General features: G+C 45.3%; 1 protein-coding gene and 1 long non-coding RNA gene across 4 annotated transcripts in view; one reads left to right on the forward strand and one right to left on the reverse strand.

Moving 5' to 3' along the window:
- Nucleotides 1–19,452, reverse strand: part of LOC309645684 — a 594,963-nt gene that overhangs the window by 342,322 nt on the left and 233,189 nt on the right. The gene's annotated exons all lie outside the window — the stretch shown is intronic.
- Nucleotides 1–19,452, forward strand: part of PRKCB (protein kinase C beta) — a 315,654-nt gene that overhangs the window by 272,264 nt on the left and 23,938 nt on the right. For all 3 annotated transcript variants that reach the window (XM_082431039.1, XM_082431040.1, XM_082431041.1), the window contains exons 11-16: nt 482–573; nt 2,321–2,383; nt 7,535–7,673; nt 11,717–11,797; nt 12,086–12,193; nt 17,165–17,305. In XM_082431039.1, coding sequence (XP_082287165.1) covers nt 482–573; nt 2,321–2,383; nt 7,535–7,673; nt 11,717–11,797; nt 12,086–12,193; nt 17,165–17,305 — 624 coding nt within the window. The remainder of the gene's footprint in view (nt 1–481; nt 574–2,320; nt 2,384–7,534; nt 7,674–11,716; nt 11,798–12,085; nt 12,194–17,164; nt 17,306–19,452) is intronic.

Raw genomic sequence — 19,452 nt, forward strand, 5'->3', positions numbered from 1 at the left:
CACACACTGTCATTTTTACAATATCCTATTGGTGACACAAGTCAGTCCAATTCTCAGAGGGAAGGAACTACACCAGGATGTGAACACCAGGCAGTGGAAATCACAGGGGACATGGCGGAGGCTAGCTCCCACAGCTTACCTATTACCTGTATATGATTCACTTAATAGTCTCCACTGTTTATTAAAATAAGATTTACTAAACAACGATAGCCACTAAGTCACGAGATTAATGTGCTAATTATATATTCCAGTACTGACAAGTATAAAGTTAGCGTTATTAATTTAAAAAAACAATTCACATACTGCCTGTGGTCACTTGCATACTTCCAGTGGCACAAATACTCCGCTTGAGGAAACAGTGCACCCAACCTGTCATAGAGTCCTGGTGGTTTTGAACATAAATCCCAGCTATTACCTGCTCTCCGTTTGGAACCCAAGAAACTGTAAGAGGCTGACTTTGCTCTTCACTGTCTTCTCCCAGGACCGCCTGTACTTTGTGATGGAGTATGTGAATGGTGGCGACCTCATGTACCACATCCAACAAGTGGGCCGGTTCAAGGAACCTCACGCTGTGTAAGTGAGAACTGGTGCTGTGCTTTTCCCTTGGGATAAATGGGTGGGTTGTTAGTTCTTTTGGGTTCTTAGTCGAATAGGGATTTTAAACATCTTGAGCTTTTTCTTTAAACATCTTGGGCTTCTGAGAAATACATGGCCAGGGCAAAGGGTGTTCTGCTGAGATGGGATACTTCTTTCTTTCTTGACACCAGCTAAGAACTTGAAGCTTGAAAGCCACAGCTATTTCTTTATCTCTACGTTTCTTGGGGCTGCGCTGCGTGGCATGTGGGATCTTAGTTCCCTGACCAGGGATCAAACCCACGCCCCTTGAATTGGAAGCGTGGAGTCTTAACCACTGGACTTCCAGGGAAGTCCCTATCTCTAAGTTTTGCCCCTGGCTCATAGAGAAAGCCCTATAGCTTCCTTGGGGAATGTCATTGTAGGTTTTGTGTATTCCTTTGCTGATATTTATTGAGAGCTTACTATGTGCCAGGCCCAGAGAGTTTTTAGAGACTTGTTTAAGGTCACAGAGCTAGCGTGAGGCAGATCCAGAATTCTGACCCAGATCTTCTTTGCTCACGTTCTCTGTCTGACACCACTCTCCCTCTTAGATGCCCTCATTCCAGGGAGATGAAGGCTCAAGCTGCATAGTGACTACGCTCTGTGGCTCTTGGGGTGGGGAGACTGACTCTGGGTCTTTGGAAATCTGTTTCCCCCGCTGAGTTCATTCTGTCCCCTTCAGTCCACAAGGCAGCTGGTCTGTTCTTTTTAGAACACAAATTTCATCCTGTTTCTCCCGGCTGTTGGAGAATAGGAGCACGGCAAGTCATAGCATCAGCAGCGCTAACCTCTCCTAGGGAGTTTGCCAGGCTCTCATTGTCCCGCTAGAAAGTTCTGGAGGCTCATCTAGGGCCCCATCCCATCATTGCAGAGGCTTGCTGGCTCCTGTTCAGCTCAGCCTTGCCCCCCTCCTCCCACCTGCCCAGGTCATGAGCACTAATTCTGGCAGGGTTTGCATTCTCGTGCCTCCAGGTCGTGCCATTTGTGTATCTTGGCACAGCCCTAATGGGTTGGCTCTTCTTTTACTTCTGACATCTAATTGACCACTGACCTTCACTCCATTATCACACAAGACACATTGTCAGGACATTTTACAGAGTTCCCCAAAGGCCCACCCAACCTTTGTAACGGGGCTTTCTGGTTCTCTCAAAAATCTGTTTCTTTCCGGGCCTTCATGAAGAGCTTACGCTTTAGCCAGATGCTGTTTCCAGTACTGGCTGTGCCATTCATTAGCTGTATAACTTGGTCAAGTTATTTCTTGTCACTAAGCCTCAGTTTCCTCATCTGAGGAACAGGGAAGTAGTAGTATCACCTACCTTATGGGATTGTTATTTAGATTTAATCAGATGCTAACCTGAAATGATGCAAGGTTGATGGTGAGCCTTCAGCAGAGGTTAGCCGTTGTCCTGCTGTAGTCGGAAATGATCATTCTCCAGCCAGTTCATCATATCCCGTGGCCTCCTCTCCACTAAGCAGTTGCTGAACCTCTGCCCACCCCATTTTGTCCTTAGCCTCATAGCTCTCTAAACCCTGTTCATCCGTCCAGACTCTCATACTTCGTTTTATGAGATGCATGGTTCACCATCTGTGGTGGAACATTAATGCCCTATGCCCAGTTCAATATTGTATTGAATTCTGAGAGTTGCCAAGCATATGGTGTCCTTGAATTTCTCCATTGCTTTTTTTTTTTTTTTTTTAATTTCAGATTTTATGCTGCAGAAATTGCCATCGGTCTGTTCTTCTTACAGAGCAAGGGCATCATTTACCGGTAAGTGAACACTGCTGTACTTTCCATCTCCTTGGCTTCTCAGCTCCTCCCTTCCCTGCCTCTTTCTTTAACTGCTTTTAAAATTAGAATCCACAGTGGGGGAGGAATCCTCCAGTGCTAACTTGGGCATGTGCTCTGCCAGGCAGCATTGCCCACTGCCCTGGCAAAGTTTGGGCAGCTCTATACGGTGACAGAAGCTCTTCCTCCAGTGATGGTTCAGAGCCTCGAATGTGAGACCATTTCCTCAGAGGAGGAGGCTCGCCCCTGGGGACCCAGCCCTTCTTTCTCTCACCCGTGGACCCCACGTTTGGGGAGCAAGCAAAGCATCGTGGCTGGCAGAATGTTCTGGATCATATTATTAGGAAACAAATTTCTTTCTTTCTTTTTTTCTTTCCTTTTTTCTTTTTTTTTTTTTTTTTTGCTATGTAACTACAATTTGGAAATGGATCTCTGAGTAGCTTGCCCCGAAAGACAGGATTAAGCTCCGGACTTGGCATTTGCCCGTTTTTGCAGGAGCAAGTGTATGATCATAGCCGGATGAGTCATTCCATTTTATATCTCATGCAAGCAGACTATGGAGCCTGGGGCTGCTATTTGTCAGTGAGTCCAGGGTGTACAGTTCTCCTTACACTACACGGATGCAAATGGCATTACAGTGCAGGCTTGCGTTGGTTTGTTATGCAAGGGAGGCTGGTGCGTGGCACGGGGCTTCCAAAGGGCACTTGGCATGGGCGAGGGTCTATTTAAAAGATCCTGAAGAGTCATCAAAGTCCATTTCATTCATTCATTCATTTGACAAACATTTATTGAAAGCCTACCATGTGCTGGCCTCTAGTCTAGATGGTGGGGATACAGCGTGAAGAAAACAGACAAAGCCCCACCTTTGTAGAACTCATATTCCAATGGTGGAAGACAGATACATAAATCATACAAATACAGTCTGTCGAGTAGTGAGAAGTACTATGGAGGAAAGTCAAGCAGGGGAGGGGGCTGGTGTGGGCTGGGTGGTGGTGGGTTGCCTGTCATTCTGTACAGAGCATGAGATTAGGGTCTGAAGAGTTAGGGAAGACCCTCGGAGGCCTGGTCTTCCTAAAGCAATTGAAGGATATGGGACTAAAAGGCATAAAGAGATTAGCCCTGATGATCTCAAGGCAGAAACTGGAAGTGAGGCTATGGGCCCTGGTGGGATGGAGGGATGGAAGGTGAGGGCCTTGCCGGAAGCCTGCAGAGTCCTGGGGCTTTTTTTTCACTCCATGAAGTAGCAAATCCGGAATGCATAGAGTCCCCACTCTGCCTGTGTGCTCCTGAATGGAGGAATGAAGGTCAGGAAGCCAAGTGGCTTTACGTGGCACGGTGTGATCTCAGTGAAGAAATAGAAACAGAGAGAGTAACCATAATAATTTAAACTGTAAATTGTGTGGTCATTCAGCCCACGCTCGTCCTCAGTGAATATGTGTCACCACGTATGCATGAGACAGGACCTGTGAAGCCTCTAATTCCCCCAGTTTCTCCTTTGACTGTCATGGTGGGAGCATCTTGTGCTGAATGTAATTCTGGTGTTGAAAGGTGCACATTATCTTCCATACGACATGACCCCTAAATTCAAGCCCGTGACTTCAGCTGGTGCTTAACCAAAACACCAGGGATCATGGGTAATTGTTCACTCTACATGGTTTTCACCTTATGTGCTGACATTTGAACCTAACTCCTATACAAGATGGGCCTCCACCAGAATAGAATCAAGGCACTCAAGCGTTGCTGAGAAGATCAAACAGGGGACTGTAAGTTTATTGGAAGAAAATCCAGTCCCAGTGGAGGAAACAGGAGATGAAATGATTAGAGTCCTTGCCAACAGGGTTGGGTTTGAAGGCAAGGTTTCCAGTCTAGCAGGGAGCTGGATTGGGATCTGGGGTCCATTTGGTCCAAGTCGTAAAATGCAAAGATTAGCATTCTAGGTGCTAGACCGTGCCTAAGTGCAAAGCTTTTTCTGCTAACGACACATTCTCTCTTTCTTCCTCCATTATTTATACATTTAGGGCATATTTATCACTTTTTTAAGCCACTCAACATCTGAACCCCTTTCATTTGTGAGTAGGAATGGAGTCCATATCCTCCTCTAAAGATTGAACGTGCCAGATACTTTCACAGCCTCCCTGTAGGAAGAGCAGACACACAACTCAGGCTCTGATGCTCATCACACTCACTGAAGACCTTGAATTAGAAGTTAGTGACCAAGAAAACAGAGACTGTAGAATCGAGAGGGACCATAGTCAATCAGCTATGTCTGGTTGCCAGAGGCGTGAGGGAAGCGGTTCTTAGGAACAGCATCCAGAGCCCAGTGTTAGGGCTTCATGGAACAAAGGGTGATGTCTGTGCCCAGTGGTGACATCAGTGGCATCTTCGCTGGCGCATCTCTGTGCTGCAATTAGGCATTGTTCCTGGCTGTGTAGCCTCCAAATCTGGTTCTTCCGCCTTTTTGGAGGTTCTCTGAGCTCCCCAATTCCCTTTTAAAAAATTCCTTTTTCGGTTGAAATAGTCAGAGTTGGTTTTTGTTGCTCACAATCAGGAACTTCAGTGGAGACAGTATTTGCAATTGATAATCAAGTGAAAACTGTAAAAAAAAAATTTACATGACAGAAGATGTATGGTTTTTTAATTTCATAGAGATTGGTTTCATGTTGGTAAAGTCTTTAAATGTTATAAATCCCCCTCTTCTTCATTTGGATCTCTAGTTATTTGGACAGTTCTTAAGTAAAGAGGATGAGGAATCACGCTAGACTTGCCCTCTCTGAGGACCATGGCTGGAGATGTTGGTTGGGGGGAGGACAAACGACCCTTCCAAACTTAGTGTTTGATTTGTAGATTGCCGTCTCTAGAATGTGTGTTGATTTTGCCCTTGATGGATTTGTGAACATGAAACATCTGGCCAGCCCCCTTTAGAAGCAGAAATGAGGATTTATTACATTAAACAAAAGAATGGAGTGGGCTATCAAAACACTATTATGTGACAGTGAATATGACCGGGGCGTGCTCCAGCCCCATGACCTGCTGGCCTTTAGCACCTGAAGCTCCTTTTCTATAATAGACGAAGATGTCCTCACTTCCAGAGTTGCCCCAGCTGCCTCTTTGGGGGCATGTGGTCAAGCTGAGGGGAATGTCATGGATCTCTGTCAATCAAATCACATGCAGACCTGGTATGTTTAGGTGAAACAAGTTTCTGCAAAGTCAGCTTTTCTAAGTTCCAAGCTGGCCTTCAGAGACCTCTGTGGCTTGTAGAGAAGCATGAAGGCTGGATGTGGGTAGCACCACGGACAGCACCAGAGATCGTGGAATGTTGCTGTTGGTAAACACTGGGGTGCAAGTGAGCTTCCCCTTGGATGAAGAGACCTCACAGACACAGATAGTAGATGCCAGGATATATTTTCAGGTTGTATTCGTTTAGCTGAAGATGATGACAGCAACTCCATTCAAACTAACTTACGTTAAAGGAGGCCTTTTCTGGCTGACATAACTGAAAAGTCCAGGAGGCAGATCTCACTTCAGGCCTGGATGGATCCAGTGGCTCAAATGATGTTATGAGCGTTTATTCTCTTTCTCTAGTTCTGCTTTATCTATACTAGCTTTCTTCCCTCCATCTGTGACCCCTGGCACTTCTAGACTTACTGTCTACCACCTGAGCAATCCCAATGTAAAAAGAGCTTATCTCTTACCTGATGGTATCAGCGACAATGCCAGGGCTGATGTTGATGTTCAGGGGCTTTGAGTAGCTCATAGTGGGTCACGTGGCCATTCCTGAACCAGTCACTGTGACCAGCAGCATTTCCACTGGCCAGGACAGGGCCACATGACCACTCCTCGAACCAGAAGTTAAGGGCAGCATCACCAACCATGAGAATCAGGGAAGGTGGTTCTTGAGAATCAGGCAAGATGGTCCTTCAAAGGAATATTAGGATGCTTGAGAATGGCTTGAGAATAAGGGAAGGTGGTTCTTCAAAGGAACAGTAGGATGCTCTCACCCCAGGATGCTAGAATAGGCAGAAGCCACAGATGTCCACCACCCAGGGAAGATGATTTAAAGGAGAGATCTGAACTGAACAGTAGATCCCTTTACCTCTGAAGAAGTTGGATTTCTAATGGGATTGAGGAAGTCTGGCCCATAGATTGTCCCTACTCATTGATGCTGAAACACCAACATGTGATGACATTGGAGTCAATGTTTAGGGAGGAGGAAAGTGTGATGATATTGGAGTCTTCGGATACACTGGGAGTGTGCAAGGGTCCCCAAACATCAAACTCTCCTCATCAACACGGATGAAATAAAAGAATGGGAGTGTAGCCCGTGCCATTTAGGACATCACTCCATGGAGGTGACACCCTCCTGACACTCTGTTACAGTAACCTCCTTCAGTTCCTGTCCATCTCATTCTTTTTATTTCCTTGGTACCATCCATCAGAAGCTATAATAAGCATGCTTATAGATTTGAATACTTGGTAATTGTCTTTTCCCCTCTACTAGAATTTAATCCGAACAAGAGCAGGATGCTTGTTTATCTTGTTTGTAGTATATACCTCACTCAAAGCATAGTGCCTGTCACATAGTAGGTGTGCAACACATATTTTTTGGTTGAAAGAGTCAGTAGAAACTCCTGGGTTCATGGCCTAGGAACTGGCTTAGGAGAGCTTGGGGCATTTGGTGTTAAATAAGATGCTCTCAATCCGTTTTTTTCTCCATGATCTTCAGAGATTTTTTAAAAATAAAAATTTTGTGTAAAACATATCTTCCTACGAAATGTAAGCGGTCCTGAAGTTGCAGAGGTCAACTCTGGAGATGCTTCTGGATACAGGAAGCTTCTGTGGATGCTCTGCCCTTTATTTAGCTGTCTGTGGATCACTCTTCTCAGAGCTGCTGTCTCACTGTGTCCTTCTGAGACGCTTGGCACAGTTGGCTCTGTAGGAAAAGCAAAGCACAGGGGTTTGTGCACCCTTGTATCTCCCTGCCAGATTATAAGCTGTTGGAGGGCAAGGGCTGGGTCGTACCCATGGCTGTGCCCCCAACACCCCTGCTGTAGTGTCTGGTGCATAATGAGTGGCTGTTGGTTGACTTGAAATAAATAGCATTTAATTAAATCTCTAAATCTTCTGTCTGCACAGAGACCTGAAACTTGACAATGTGATGCTGGATTCTGAGGGTCACATCAAGATCGCTGATTTCGGCATGTGTAAGGAAAACATCTGGGACGGAGTGACAACCAAGACCTTCTGTGGCACTCCAGACTACATCGCCCCTGAGGTGAGCTGATGCCAACCCCTAAGGTGTGTCTGTGTTGTGTTGATGTACTGATGTCTCCCCGGGGCCCTAGGTGGCCACATAGGAGCTGGGAAAGGTTCAGGGGGTACCTGACAAGCAAACCTCAGGCTGGTCCTTCTCCTGTCCTCTAAATTATTCCTTTGCGATCACACATGAAAGTTAGCTTAGCACACATCCAGAAGCTCAGGCCCAAAATACATCAACGTTTGGGAGAAAATTTAAATAAAACTCAAAAGAACCATCCACCACACATCAGTAACATTCTTCATCAAGCTGCTATGGCTCATGGCCATAGGATACCTCCTAATTATGACACTGAAACATTTGTTCAGGGGAGGGAGGGAGGGAGGGGGAGGGGGGAAGGGATTGATTGATTCTCTGGACTGACTTATGACACAGGATCTGTGTACTAATAGGTATGCAGTAGTTGTGCTAAATCCTAAAAGACTCAGAATTTTTCTTCCTATGATTAAGATATAAATGAAAGTGTGAAGATTTATTTTAGTGCCTCCCTGTTCCTTCCCAAAGGAAACGGTCAGTTGCAGAATGGATTTCCCCAGTGTGTCATGGTACAAAAATTTGTGCCAGATGATAGCCTTCCTTTTTCTCTGAATTGGTGCTCAGAAAGGTGGCATTCTGCAATCTGTTACTGGATTTTTATGGAAAGGAACTGAGAGCTTGGCATAGAGTCTTGGAAATGGACATTCTAGAATTCCTCTTTTCTTGACTGTTAAGGCTTCATATGTAACAATGGTGATGGGAGGCCCCATGTCACTAAGTAGCTTGGCACTAAATTTAAAACCTGCATACTCTGTTACCAAAGCTGTTCCTCTTCTACGAATCTAGTTTGCAACACACACACACACACACACACACACACACACACACACACACTCCATAAGTGGAAAGATATGTGTTCGAAGTCCTTTCTTCATTGCAGCACTATTTTTAATAATGAAAAATAGGGACTTCCCTGGCGGTCCAGTGGTTAAGACTTTGTCTTCCAACGCAGGGGGTGCAGGTTCGATCCCTGGTCGGGGAGCTAAGATCCCACACACCTCGCTGCCAAAAAAAAAACCAAAAAACAAAACTGAAACATAAAACAGAAGTAATATTGTAACAAATTCAGTAAAGACTTTAAAAGTCGTCCACATCAAAAAAATCTTAACAAAAAAATATTGAAAAACGGAAGGCAACCTCAAAGACGATCAATAAAGGAACAGTGCTACATTTCATATTAAGAAATATTGTTCAGGGCTTCCCTGGTGGCGCAGTGGTTGAGAATCTGCCTGCCAATGCAGGGGACACGGGTTCGAGCCCTGGTCTGGGAAGATCCCACATGCCGCGGAGCAACTAGGCCCGTGAGCCACAACTACTGAGCCTGCGCGTCTGGAGCCTGTGCTCCGCAACTAGAGAGGCTGCGATAGTGAGAGGCCCGTGCACCGCGATGAAGAGTGGCCCCCACTTGCCGCAACTAGAGAAAGCCCTCGCACAGAAATGAAGACCCAACACAGCAAAAAATAAAAATAAAAATAAAATAAAATATAAATTTAAAAAAAAGAAATATTGTTCAGCCCTTACAAAGATCAGAGCACACCTGTCTGCACTACCTTGAACAATGTTTGTTGGTTAAGGGATGGGCAATATACTGAATGATTTATAGTACAGAATACTATTAGGCATCTGTATATGCAGATATGGAAATATCATTGAGAGAAAAAAAGCAAGTTACAGAATGATAAATACAATATGACACCATTTCTGGAAAATAGCACTAATACACAGAACACTGCTGTATGTTTCTTATGAGTATGTAGATATGCATGCAGAAGTATAGAAAATCTGGAAGATTACAGACTGATTTTACAACATTGGTTACCTCTGAGGATAAGGCCATCGTAAAGGGGGAATTTAGCTTAATCTGTGTACTGTTTAAATTTTTCACGAGGTAAATGTATTTGTGTATTACTTGAGGAATTGGAAAGTAATCCTTTAAGCGCTTAATCCTTTATTAGGACCCAATGGAGTTATCCGCATGTGACATACATTGCTTTATTATCATTTTGCTGATTAGGACATCAGACACAATTCCTTGATCTGCCATGAGTTCAATGATCTCTGGTTCACAAGTCCTGCTGCCAAAAAGTAAACAGTCACCTGGGGAGCTTTGAAAGTGGGGATGTCCAGGCATCACCCTAGATGCATGGAATCAGAATCCCTGCAGGGTGGGCCTCCACATCTGTGGTTTTCAAAAGTTCCCGGGTGCTCATGATGCCGCAAGCACGAGCCCCGACTTGTGTTACTGGGGAAGCTGCATCCTCCTCCAGCTCACAGCCCGCTGGTGAGAGGAATAAACTCAGGGCAGCTTTCCCCCTGCTTTGCCATTAACTAACCCCATCGCCTCCGGCTACTTCTTTCACCTCCCGCAGGCTCTATTTCCCTTTGTAAAAGGATTAACTTGTTAGGTTGTCATGAGGATCGAAGGAGACATGAAGTACTTTAAAAGTGTGGAAACACTTGCAATAGGTGTTCTCCCAGAAAGCTTTCTCTTCATCCCTTGAGGTCAGTTCTCCTCAGAGGACACTTCTGATTTCAGGGCAGAAGCCGAGGTGGGAGATGGAATTGGATAAACGGACAGTTACTTTATAGCCAAGGTTGCTCAGACACATGTGTTGAGTAAAACAAACCATGACCGAATTAGAGAACTTTTGAGTCATAGCTGACATTTCGAGGGCATAATAAGTGAGAGGCACATATTTCTCTTTCATCCTCACAAAACCCTATGACAGAGATATTGTTATAAACTTCATTTGGTAGATGAGGAGACTGAGACTTAGAGAAGTTAAGTAACTTCCCCCGGGGTCACACGCTGGGAAACAGCAGTCAGGATTCCAAGTCTGGACTGTCTGGCCCTCAATCCTCAGCCCTTAACCTTTGCTGTATCACCTTCTAATCCCTTTGATACAGTTAGTTTTACACCCCTACATCCTGATGGATGGTCACACAGCTGTTCTAGACTTTGCCATGCTCTGGCAATTCGGTAATAAATAGCAAAACCTTTAAAACTATGTGTACCATTTGATCCACCAGTTCTACTCCTAGGAATTTATCTTAAGGAAAAAAAAATTGGACAAATGTCCAGATATCTAATTATGTGGACGAAACCTAATCAGTTGGGTATTGATGAAATAGATTTTAGTATATCCATCCAATGGAACATTATGCAGAGGTAAAAGCTGATTATGTTGATGTGCAGATATTAGCATGGAAATGCTAAATGAATAAAATACTTTATTAAAATTCCACATTAAAGTATTTATGTAAAGCACATACCTACACACAGAGCTTAATATATATTAATAGAAAAAAACCTAGAAGGAAATAGACCAAATATCAATCATAATTTCTCTCTTGATAAAGGATTATGGGTGATTTTAATTGCATTCTCTTAGCTTATCTATATTTTTCAATAAATAGTAAAATAGTAATAAATGCTATTACATTTTTTAACTTAAAAGTTTTTTTAATTTTGGCAAAAAAGCACATTACCATCTTAACCAGTTCTAAGCATACAGTTCAGTAGCCTTAAATATATTCACATTGTTGTGTAAATGTTATTACTTTAGGAATGAGAAACGAAGATGGGTTTTCTTCTTTAAAATGCCACGCTCACTGTATTAAAATTTAAAATAACACAACCATACTAGGTGCTTTAAAAAGGCAATGTGACATCCACAGATGTTTTCCCCGCCTGCGGGTATCTCTGGATATCCATCTTCCTAAGGTAAAGAAACAGCTTGGGTGGACACTGGGCTCCCTGTTGACTCTTTGACAGAGACCCACATCTGGGACTGTGACAGCCAATTTAATCTTTCACAATAGGCAGGTGACAGGCAAAGGAAGAACTCTCCCCCCACCACCCTGCCCCCAGGGATGCTCCACTCTTATTGTAAAAGAAGCGCATATTCAGTCTCAGCCGCTGCAAGAACCTGCAGTCTCCCTGACAGATGCCTTCTGTTTTCCAGATAATTGCTTATCAGCCCTATGGGAAGTCCGTGGATTGGTGGGCATTCGGAGTCCTGCTGTATGAGATGTTGGCTGGGCAGGTAATTGAATTTTAAGTGATTTGTAAGGAAAGTCCTCCCCCTTCCCCATCCTCATGGTTTCTTTACGAGAAAGTGTCAGCTTGATACCAGCTCATAGATCTGAACCTCTATGACTTCCATGACCTTGGGGTTATTACCCTAGTCTGTTCACCAGTTTTCCTTATCTTCTCCCTGGAATCCCTGAGTGTGGCCTCGCTGTGGCCCCCAGGGAGCAGCGCATGTTGTTTTGGGGCAGTTGGGGGAGGTTCAGGCAGGACTCCTTCTCCCACCCTATCCTCTGTCCCACAGGCACCCTTTGAAGGGGAGGATGAAGATGAACTCTTCCAGTCTATCATGGAACACAACGTGGCTTATCCAAAGTCCATGTCCAAGGAAGCTGTGGCCATCTGCAAAGGGGTGAGTGAGCCCCTTACAGCTTGCGGCCAGGACCGCCACCTACAGGGGTGCTGGTTGTGCCCTGCGCAAGGATGCTTTGCCCAGGGTGGGGGAGGGGCAGTGGAGGCTGAACTCCACCCCTCACCCCACTTGCCAGCCTGTGAGCCTGGTACAGAGCTGCTACCGCCCAGAGGAAAGGGAGCTTTTTTCTCATTTGCACGGAAGCACCGTGAAGGACTGCCTGCAGATAGCATCGTGCTGCTGCCTGGGCTCCGGGCCCTAAGGCAGCACAGGGAAATGCTAATGGGATGAACGAGGTAGGAAGCACAGAGACTTTTGCCAAAGAGCTGGAACCCAGGGGCAGGTACGCAAGAGCTCTGCGGCACGAATCCGTCAGCTTCACTCTGCGCTGGGGCCTACGTGTTTAGTTAATACTAGGAGCGTGTGACTTTTGTCCTAAGAAACTATCAAGCAGTATTGAGTTTAAGGAATTCTCTAGATAAGTTGACCCAAACTGAGTGTCCCCAAACCCGCACTCCCTCCCCAACCCACAAATGGCTGAAAAATTCGCACATTTGTACATTGTGATGTATGCAAATTGCACCTGTGAACAAAGCAGGACACATGTTTTGGGGTAAGGATTGCTTGTTATGCATCTTGTGTTCGGCCAGGATGTGCTCACAGTGACCTGGGTGAGTCCCTGGAGACCAGGGGTCCTCCCCGTTGGTGCCATCAGGATGACCTGAAGTGCTTTTTCAGAAAGCACATACCTCAGCCTCACCCCAGAGAGTAAATCTGGGCATCTGTATTGTAAAAAAAAAAAGTCACTAGAAAACCACTGCCTTTAAGTATCTTAACCAAATGTGGTAACTTTTCAACTGATGGAAGTATGAAAGCAACACTGAGAGACCCCTAGAGAACAGGGCCCAGGGATGCTGCCTTTATAAAGTTTTCCCTCCCACCAGTCAGCAGTACCAGTGCATTCTCAGCGTTAGAGCATGCCCACCTGTGTGTCTGGATAAACCAGGGCCGCCAGTCCTAGATTCTCGGAGTGTTTGCAGATTTCCCATTGCCCAACCCAGCCCTGCCCTTCCTCACCCATCAGACAGCATGTGAGCTGGCTTGGGTGAAGGAAAGCTGAAGACTCAGGTGGTTTATAGCAGCTGGACCAGCCCCTCGATCTAGAAGCACCTTGCCGTGCTGCCTAAATTCCCACTCTCAGTGCATCACCTAAGCTTTGTGTGTCAGCTGCATAGGTTAGGATGCAAATATCCCTGGGGAGAACATATGTGAATTCATCTCAGTCCCTAACATCTTAAAATTTATAGGTTGAAAATAGTTTTTGAGGGTATGAGGCAGGGAGAGGGAAGATGAGGAACAGAGCATGGAGAGGTTCATTAGGAGCTTAAGCGAGGCCCTTTGGCAAAGAGAGGGCATAGAACAAGGCCAGGGCAAACCTCTGTAGACATTATACGGGGTTGGGGAGAGGGAGGAGGTCATACATGAGCTCTCAGTTTGTTTAATAATTGCCAACATTTAAAGATGAGGGGATTTCCCATCAACATTCAGCTGTCCAGTTTCTCTTGAAAAAATCTGATCTCTCCATGCTGGTCCGTCATTCCTGTAAGGCATCAGTCAGCTGAATTGGAAGCCAAGGTCTCTTTAGATAGAATGTGCCCTCTCCTATCCTGATTTTTCTGGGCAAAAATCCCCATGTGAGTTCAAATCCCAGCATTATTAGCCCTATGACAACCGGGAAGTTGTTCAACTACATCTACAGATTGTCTACAGGACACACCTATGGGATTGCACATAGGGTTCTCTGGTGACTAGATGAGTTAATACAAGGAAATCACTTAGAAGAGAGTCTGGCACTCTGCTCTAAAACCCTTGGGTTATTACTCCCACTATTACTAATGCTGGCACTGCTATGTTACATGCTAGCCTCCTCTTGTTTTTTGAGCTTGCATCTCCCGAGACGGGGATTTTTAAAGTGGCAGATTTTGGAGCTCAAGACCATTTGCAAATTTCAACCCTTTCACTTCCTAGGTGCGTGGTCTTGAGCACATTACTTTGCATCTGTGAGCTTCTGTTTATCTCCAAAAATGGAATATTAATCCTCATTAAACAGAGTTTTGGAGAGTGTTAAATGACGTAACAGAAGAGCTAAGCGTTTTGCATGGTGTTGGCACAATAGTAGGTGCTCAATACATGCTCAAGACCTTCTCCTTCACAGCTCTGCCTGCTTAGACAGCTGGGGTTCTAAGTGGGTCATGGAGGAGAGGGTTTTCCAGGTCAGCTGCATTCAGCTTCAGCTCCAATTAGCAGTTTCCCTGGTAGAGCAGATTTCTATTAATTTCAGACCCATAACCTTCAGGATTAACGAGGGTGACTTTCTTACTCTTGGGTTTGGGGAGCTTTCTGAGTTGTGTCGGCTGAGGCCCATGTGGGCTTTTTCTTCAAGGTTGATGCTCCAGAGAAGGGGTAATGCTCAAGTGAACAGCCAAATGCTTCCTCCTGAACCGTGGGCCCCAGGGGATCTGTCTGGGAGGTGATCAGAGATCGGAAGAGTGATTCAGTCCAGCTGTCTGCATGGCTGGCTTTGGGCACAGGAGTTCAGCGTGCAGGAGCTGAGCAGAGCCTCGCATTAGTGCTGGGTGTTTTCTGCAGTGGTTTTCCTTCGCCTGGCATTCTCCTGCCTACATGGAAGGTGAGCTAGGTTTTTGAAAACAGTGCCATTCCAATTGAAAATGTCCTATTTTCCATCCCATTAAAGACCCTATTTTCCACCATAAAAAAAAAATTAGTATACGTTTGCTCAGATCACCATTCCCACTTTGTACAAACTTAAAGCAGACAGATGCCCCAATTGGCCACACATTAGGGTGAAAACAAGAAGAAACTGTAAGGTGGAGCTTCAAGACTCTGGGTCAGTCTGATCTGTTCGAAGCATAGTTCTGCTGGTTAGCTGTGTGATCTTGAGTAGGTGACTACTTTTCAGGACCTAGTTTTTTTATGTGGAAAATGAGGATAATAGTTTCTGAGGCCTGAAAGTGTTGTTGTGGAGATGAAAGAGTGATGTGTTACAGCTGAGAAGCCTTTGGCACAGAGCCTGGGCACACAGGGAGCGCTCAGGACACGGAAGCCGTTATTGATAGGGTTACTGGTTGTGCTAACCAAGACCTCGTAACCCTTTCTTTCCTGCCATCCTAATCCTATACAAATGTCAAGGCTTGGCCCAATTTCCTTGCCCTCCATAAACTTTTCCTGACCAAGCCAGGCCACACATATCCCTGGGGAACCACATGTAATCTATTTCTCTAAAAACGCAAGGTTTAAAGGTCAGCAGAGGTGAGATCCAGTCCCAGCTCTGCCATCTACTATCTCTGTGTCAGTTGCCTTGTCACTCAAATGGTAAAAAGTAATACACCCAACTCATTGGGTTATTGTGAGAATCAGGTAAGACCAGGAATATAATATATAAATAAAGAAGTAGCTTAGAACATAAGTGCCCAGTTATTTTTCCCCTGGAAGGTAAAGCATACAGGGAAAGTATGTGCTTGTGTGTGTGTGTGTGTGTGCGTGTGTATGTGTGTGTGTGTGTAGGAGGGTAGCTTCTGATGACAAATTATCTGTAGCAAGAATCAGGCTGAGCTAAATGTCCAACAGAGTAGGTGTGAATTGCTGGATTCATCCCTCCCCCCATAATCCTGAAGCCCTGGGCAAAAATCTAAGGAGTCTACCGTCATGGGCTACTTGGTGTCAGGTCAGCTCTGGGAAGCTTCTTGGTCTTGTATGTTCCAGTCGTTTTGTTTCTTCTTTTGATGGCCTCTTGCCGATCTTTTTTTTTTTTTTTTTTTTAATTAATCATCAACTCCTCCGTCTTTACTCTCTGTGCATTTGCTGAAGTCTTGAGATCAGAGATATTTTCATGCTGCTTTGGATTCATTTACAAGAGGAAACCTGTCTGGTTTCATCTTAGAGCATCTATTCATCTTGTTATTTAGCACTGGCTCAGAGACCCAAAGATGGAGGGTTTTGATAATTAAGTAATTTAAATGGGACACCAAAGAAACCTCAGCGGAGTTTACTGTAATGTGTGATACAAGAGAAATGAGCTGGGCTAGGTTTTGACTATTTAATGAGCTTTTGGAAAGTAATTACTTGAAACTTGGGTCCATTTGACTAATATTTTTTCTTCTGACTTGTCATTTTCACAAGTGCTTTACTGAGAAATGCAAATATTATCTGAATGAACGTGCCCTTTGCTTTGGTCAAACTCCACAGTTTCCTCGTGGTGGCAGGAGGGGAATTTGAAGATATTGAAACTGTTCTCATTACATGCATCAGTAACTGCATAAACCTCATTCATAAATCAAAATGAATCAAGTGACATTTCTTTTTTTTTTTTAAGTTTTTAATTAATTATTTATTTATTTTGGGCTGTGTTGGGTCTTCGTTTCTGTGCGAGGGCTTTCTCTAGCTGCGGCAAGCGGGGGCCACTCTTCATCGCAATGCACGGGCCTCTCACTATCGCAGCCTCTCTTGTTGCGGAGCACAGGCTCCAGACGTCCAGGCTCAGTAGTTGTGGCTCACGGGCCTAGTTGCTCCGCGGCATGTGGGATCTTCCCAGACCAGGGCTCAAACCCGTGTCCCCTGCATTGGCAGGCAGATTCTCAACCACTGCGCCTCCAAGGAAGCCCCAATCATGTGACATTTCTAACTTGAAGTTCAGGGCCACATTCAGGCTGAGGTTTGATTAACCATCAGGGATCTTGTTCTGGGACAGGGAACAACAGACACTGCTGTCGGGTCCTCCTATTAGACAGACCTGGCTAGGAAATTACTGCTTGGATGAAAAGCAAAAAATAAAGATTATTTGGGACTCTTCCTCGCGCTGTCTCCCCTAATTCATAGGAGTGATCATTTCTGAGAGTCCCACGTTTCCTCTTCTGAAATTCATTAAATTCCATGTTTCTCTTTCTCTTGAAGCTGATGACGAAACACCCGGGCAAACGTCTGGGTTGTGGACCTGAAGGTGAACGTGACATCAAAGAGCACGCGTTTTTCCGGTATATTGACTGGGAGAAGCTTGAACGCAAAGAGATTCAACCCCCGTATAAGCCGAAAGCCGTAAGTAAACCGTTCTCTCTGGTTGTGGGGTCCGCGTCATAATGTGCTCTTTCTCCCTCCGATGCGTGTGCCCCGGTGTCCTCCGAGGGTGGACCTCGATTTATGCGTGCTCACATTTATACTCAAAGGCAGTGGGTACGAACATGGAAATTTCCATCCACACGGCCTCTATAAATGTGGGAAAGACCATGGACATCGAGTTTTTGTTTTCTCTTTTCAATTCTTGTAACTGTCCGAGCTGGCAGCTTTTGGGGAATGGTTCTTAGGTGGGCAGAGTTCAAATCCATTTTTGGACAGTGATAAAGAATCTAATTTTGCCCTCGTTCTTTCCTTGGTTCAACTGTGTCATTTTCTCTTCATACTGACGTTGAAAAGGTCATGCTGTGTATCTCAACAGTATTTAAATTTAATTCTGAAATATACACTCCATCTGAGTCAGTAAAGAAGACAGAGCCACCAGCCAGCTCCCACCCAAGGCGAACCAGAATGAGTGACGTGCTGGTAGCCCTCCTGGAGGCTCTGGGCATAGAGATAGCTCTCAGAGAACTGTTATAATAGAATAGTAAAGGTCTCACATTTCCTGCAGTTGTGTGCACACGGTAGTGCTTCCATCCCCGAAGACTCGGCAGGGAGGAGGAGTTTGCACCTGAATTAATCGGGGTTCTACTGGGAGGATATTTCTTTGTTAGATTAAGTACAGCGGAGACCTGGTAACTTTATTATGGGTTGTAAAACTACCGACTGAGGCTGAAAAGTGACCATAAACATTGTCATCGAGACCTGAAACTGTGAGGGTCTCAGATGTTAAGACGAAGAAAACGACAGTGATAATGGTGCTTGTTTTGATATCATTATTATTAATTTCTTGGCCACTTATCTGGCCATATTAAACACTTCACACATAGCATCTGATTAAATCCTCAAGACAACCTATTATGCAGGTGCTTCCATGTAATGGAAGAGGAAATGGAAGCACAGAGGGGTTAAGTGCTCTGTCCAAGGTCACTCAGCCAGTGTGTGAGGAAGCCAGGATTCAGAGCGTCTGACTCCGTTAGAGGCACACCAGGATGCCCGGGGCAAAGGACACGTAGTTTAAGAAAGCCTCCCAGCTGCTTCTGTCATCTCGCCAGTCCTGCACATCCCAAATGGTTAGAATCACAGCATCCCTGATGAATCCTGTTTCTCTCTGGACACTTCCTGGTGTTCAGATACAGGGTCCTTTTAGAGGCAGCCAGTTCCACACTGTGGTCCTTCTCATTGTTGCCAACATGTATACTGATATCAAATCAGCCTCCCCAGCGTTGCCATCACTGGGTCCTGCTCTATCAACCAGAGCCTCTTTCTCTGTAGCACATCCTTATACTCCTGAATCCTGCGATTTGCAGGCTAAACACGCCCCTCCTCCACCTGCAAGCATGTCCCGTGTGACATCACCTCCGGGTGCCTCTTGTCCTCCAGGTAATCGACATCCATCTTAAAATACAGACACAGGATTGAGCACAATATTCCTAATAGTGTCTGACCCTCAGTGAATACAGTGGGTCCAACAAACCATCGCTTTTTTAATTTTTTTAAGGCTTTATTGTTGCAGGATCTTTTTTTGAAGGTTCATGTTGGTGTCTTTTTAATTAATTTTTTGAAATTTATTTATTTTTGGCTGTGGTGGGTCTTCGTTTCTGTGCCAGGGCTTTCTCTAGCTGGGGCGAGCGGGGGCCACTCTTCATCGCGGTGCGCGGGCCTCTCACTATCGCGGCCTCTCTCGTTGCGGAGCACAGGCTCCAGACGTGCAGGCTCAGCAGTTGTGGCTCACGGGCCCAGTTGCTCCGCAGCATGTGGGATCTTCCCAGACCAGGGCTCGAACCCCTGTCCCCTGCATTAGCAGGCAGATTCTCAACCACTGCGCCACCAGGGAAGCCCCCATCTCTTGATTATTCTGCATCTGGACAACTTGGACGAGCCGTTTCCCCTCTCTGCTCTTCTGCTGCATCGTCTGTAGTACAGCAATGATAACAGTTTCTCCATCAGAGGAGGCTTATAATGCATAAAGCACTCAGTACGTGCCCGGTACACAGTAGGCGCTCTGGGATGGTTGATGGGTTTTGTTAGCGGCTTGGCACATGTTGGTCATTGTGTTAGGTGCAGAGTCT

This window comes from Balaenoptera physalus (genome assembly GCF_965194825.1).
Source record: "Balaenoptera physalus genome assembly, chromosome: 16".
NCBI lineage: Eukaryota > Metazoa > Chordata > Mammalia > Artiodactyla > Balaenopteridae > Balaenoptera > Balaenoptera physalus.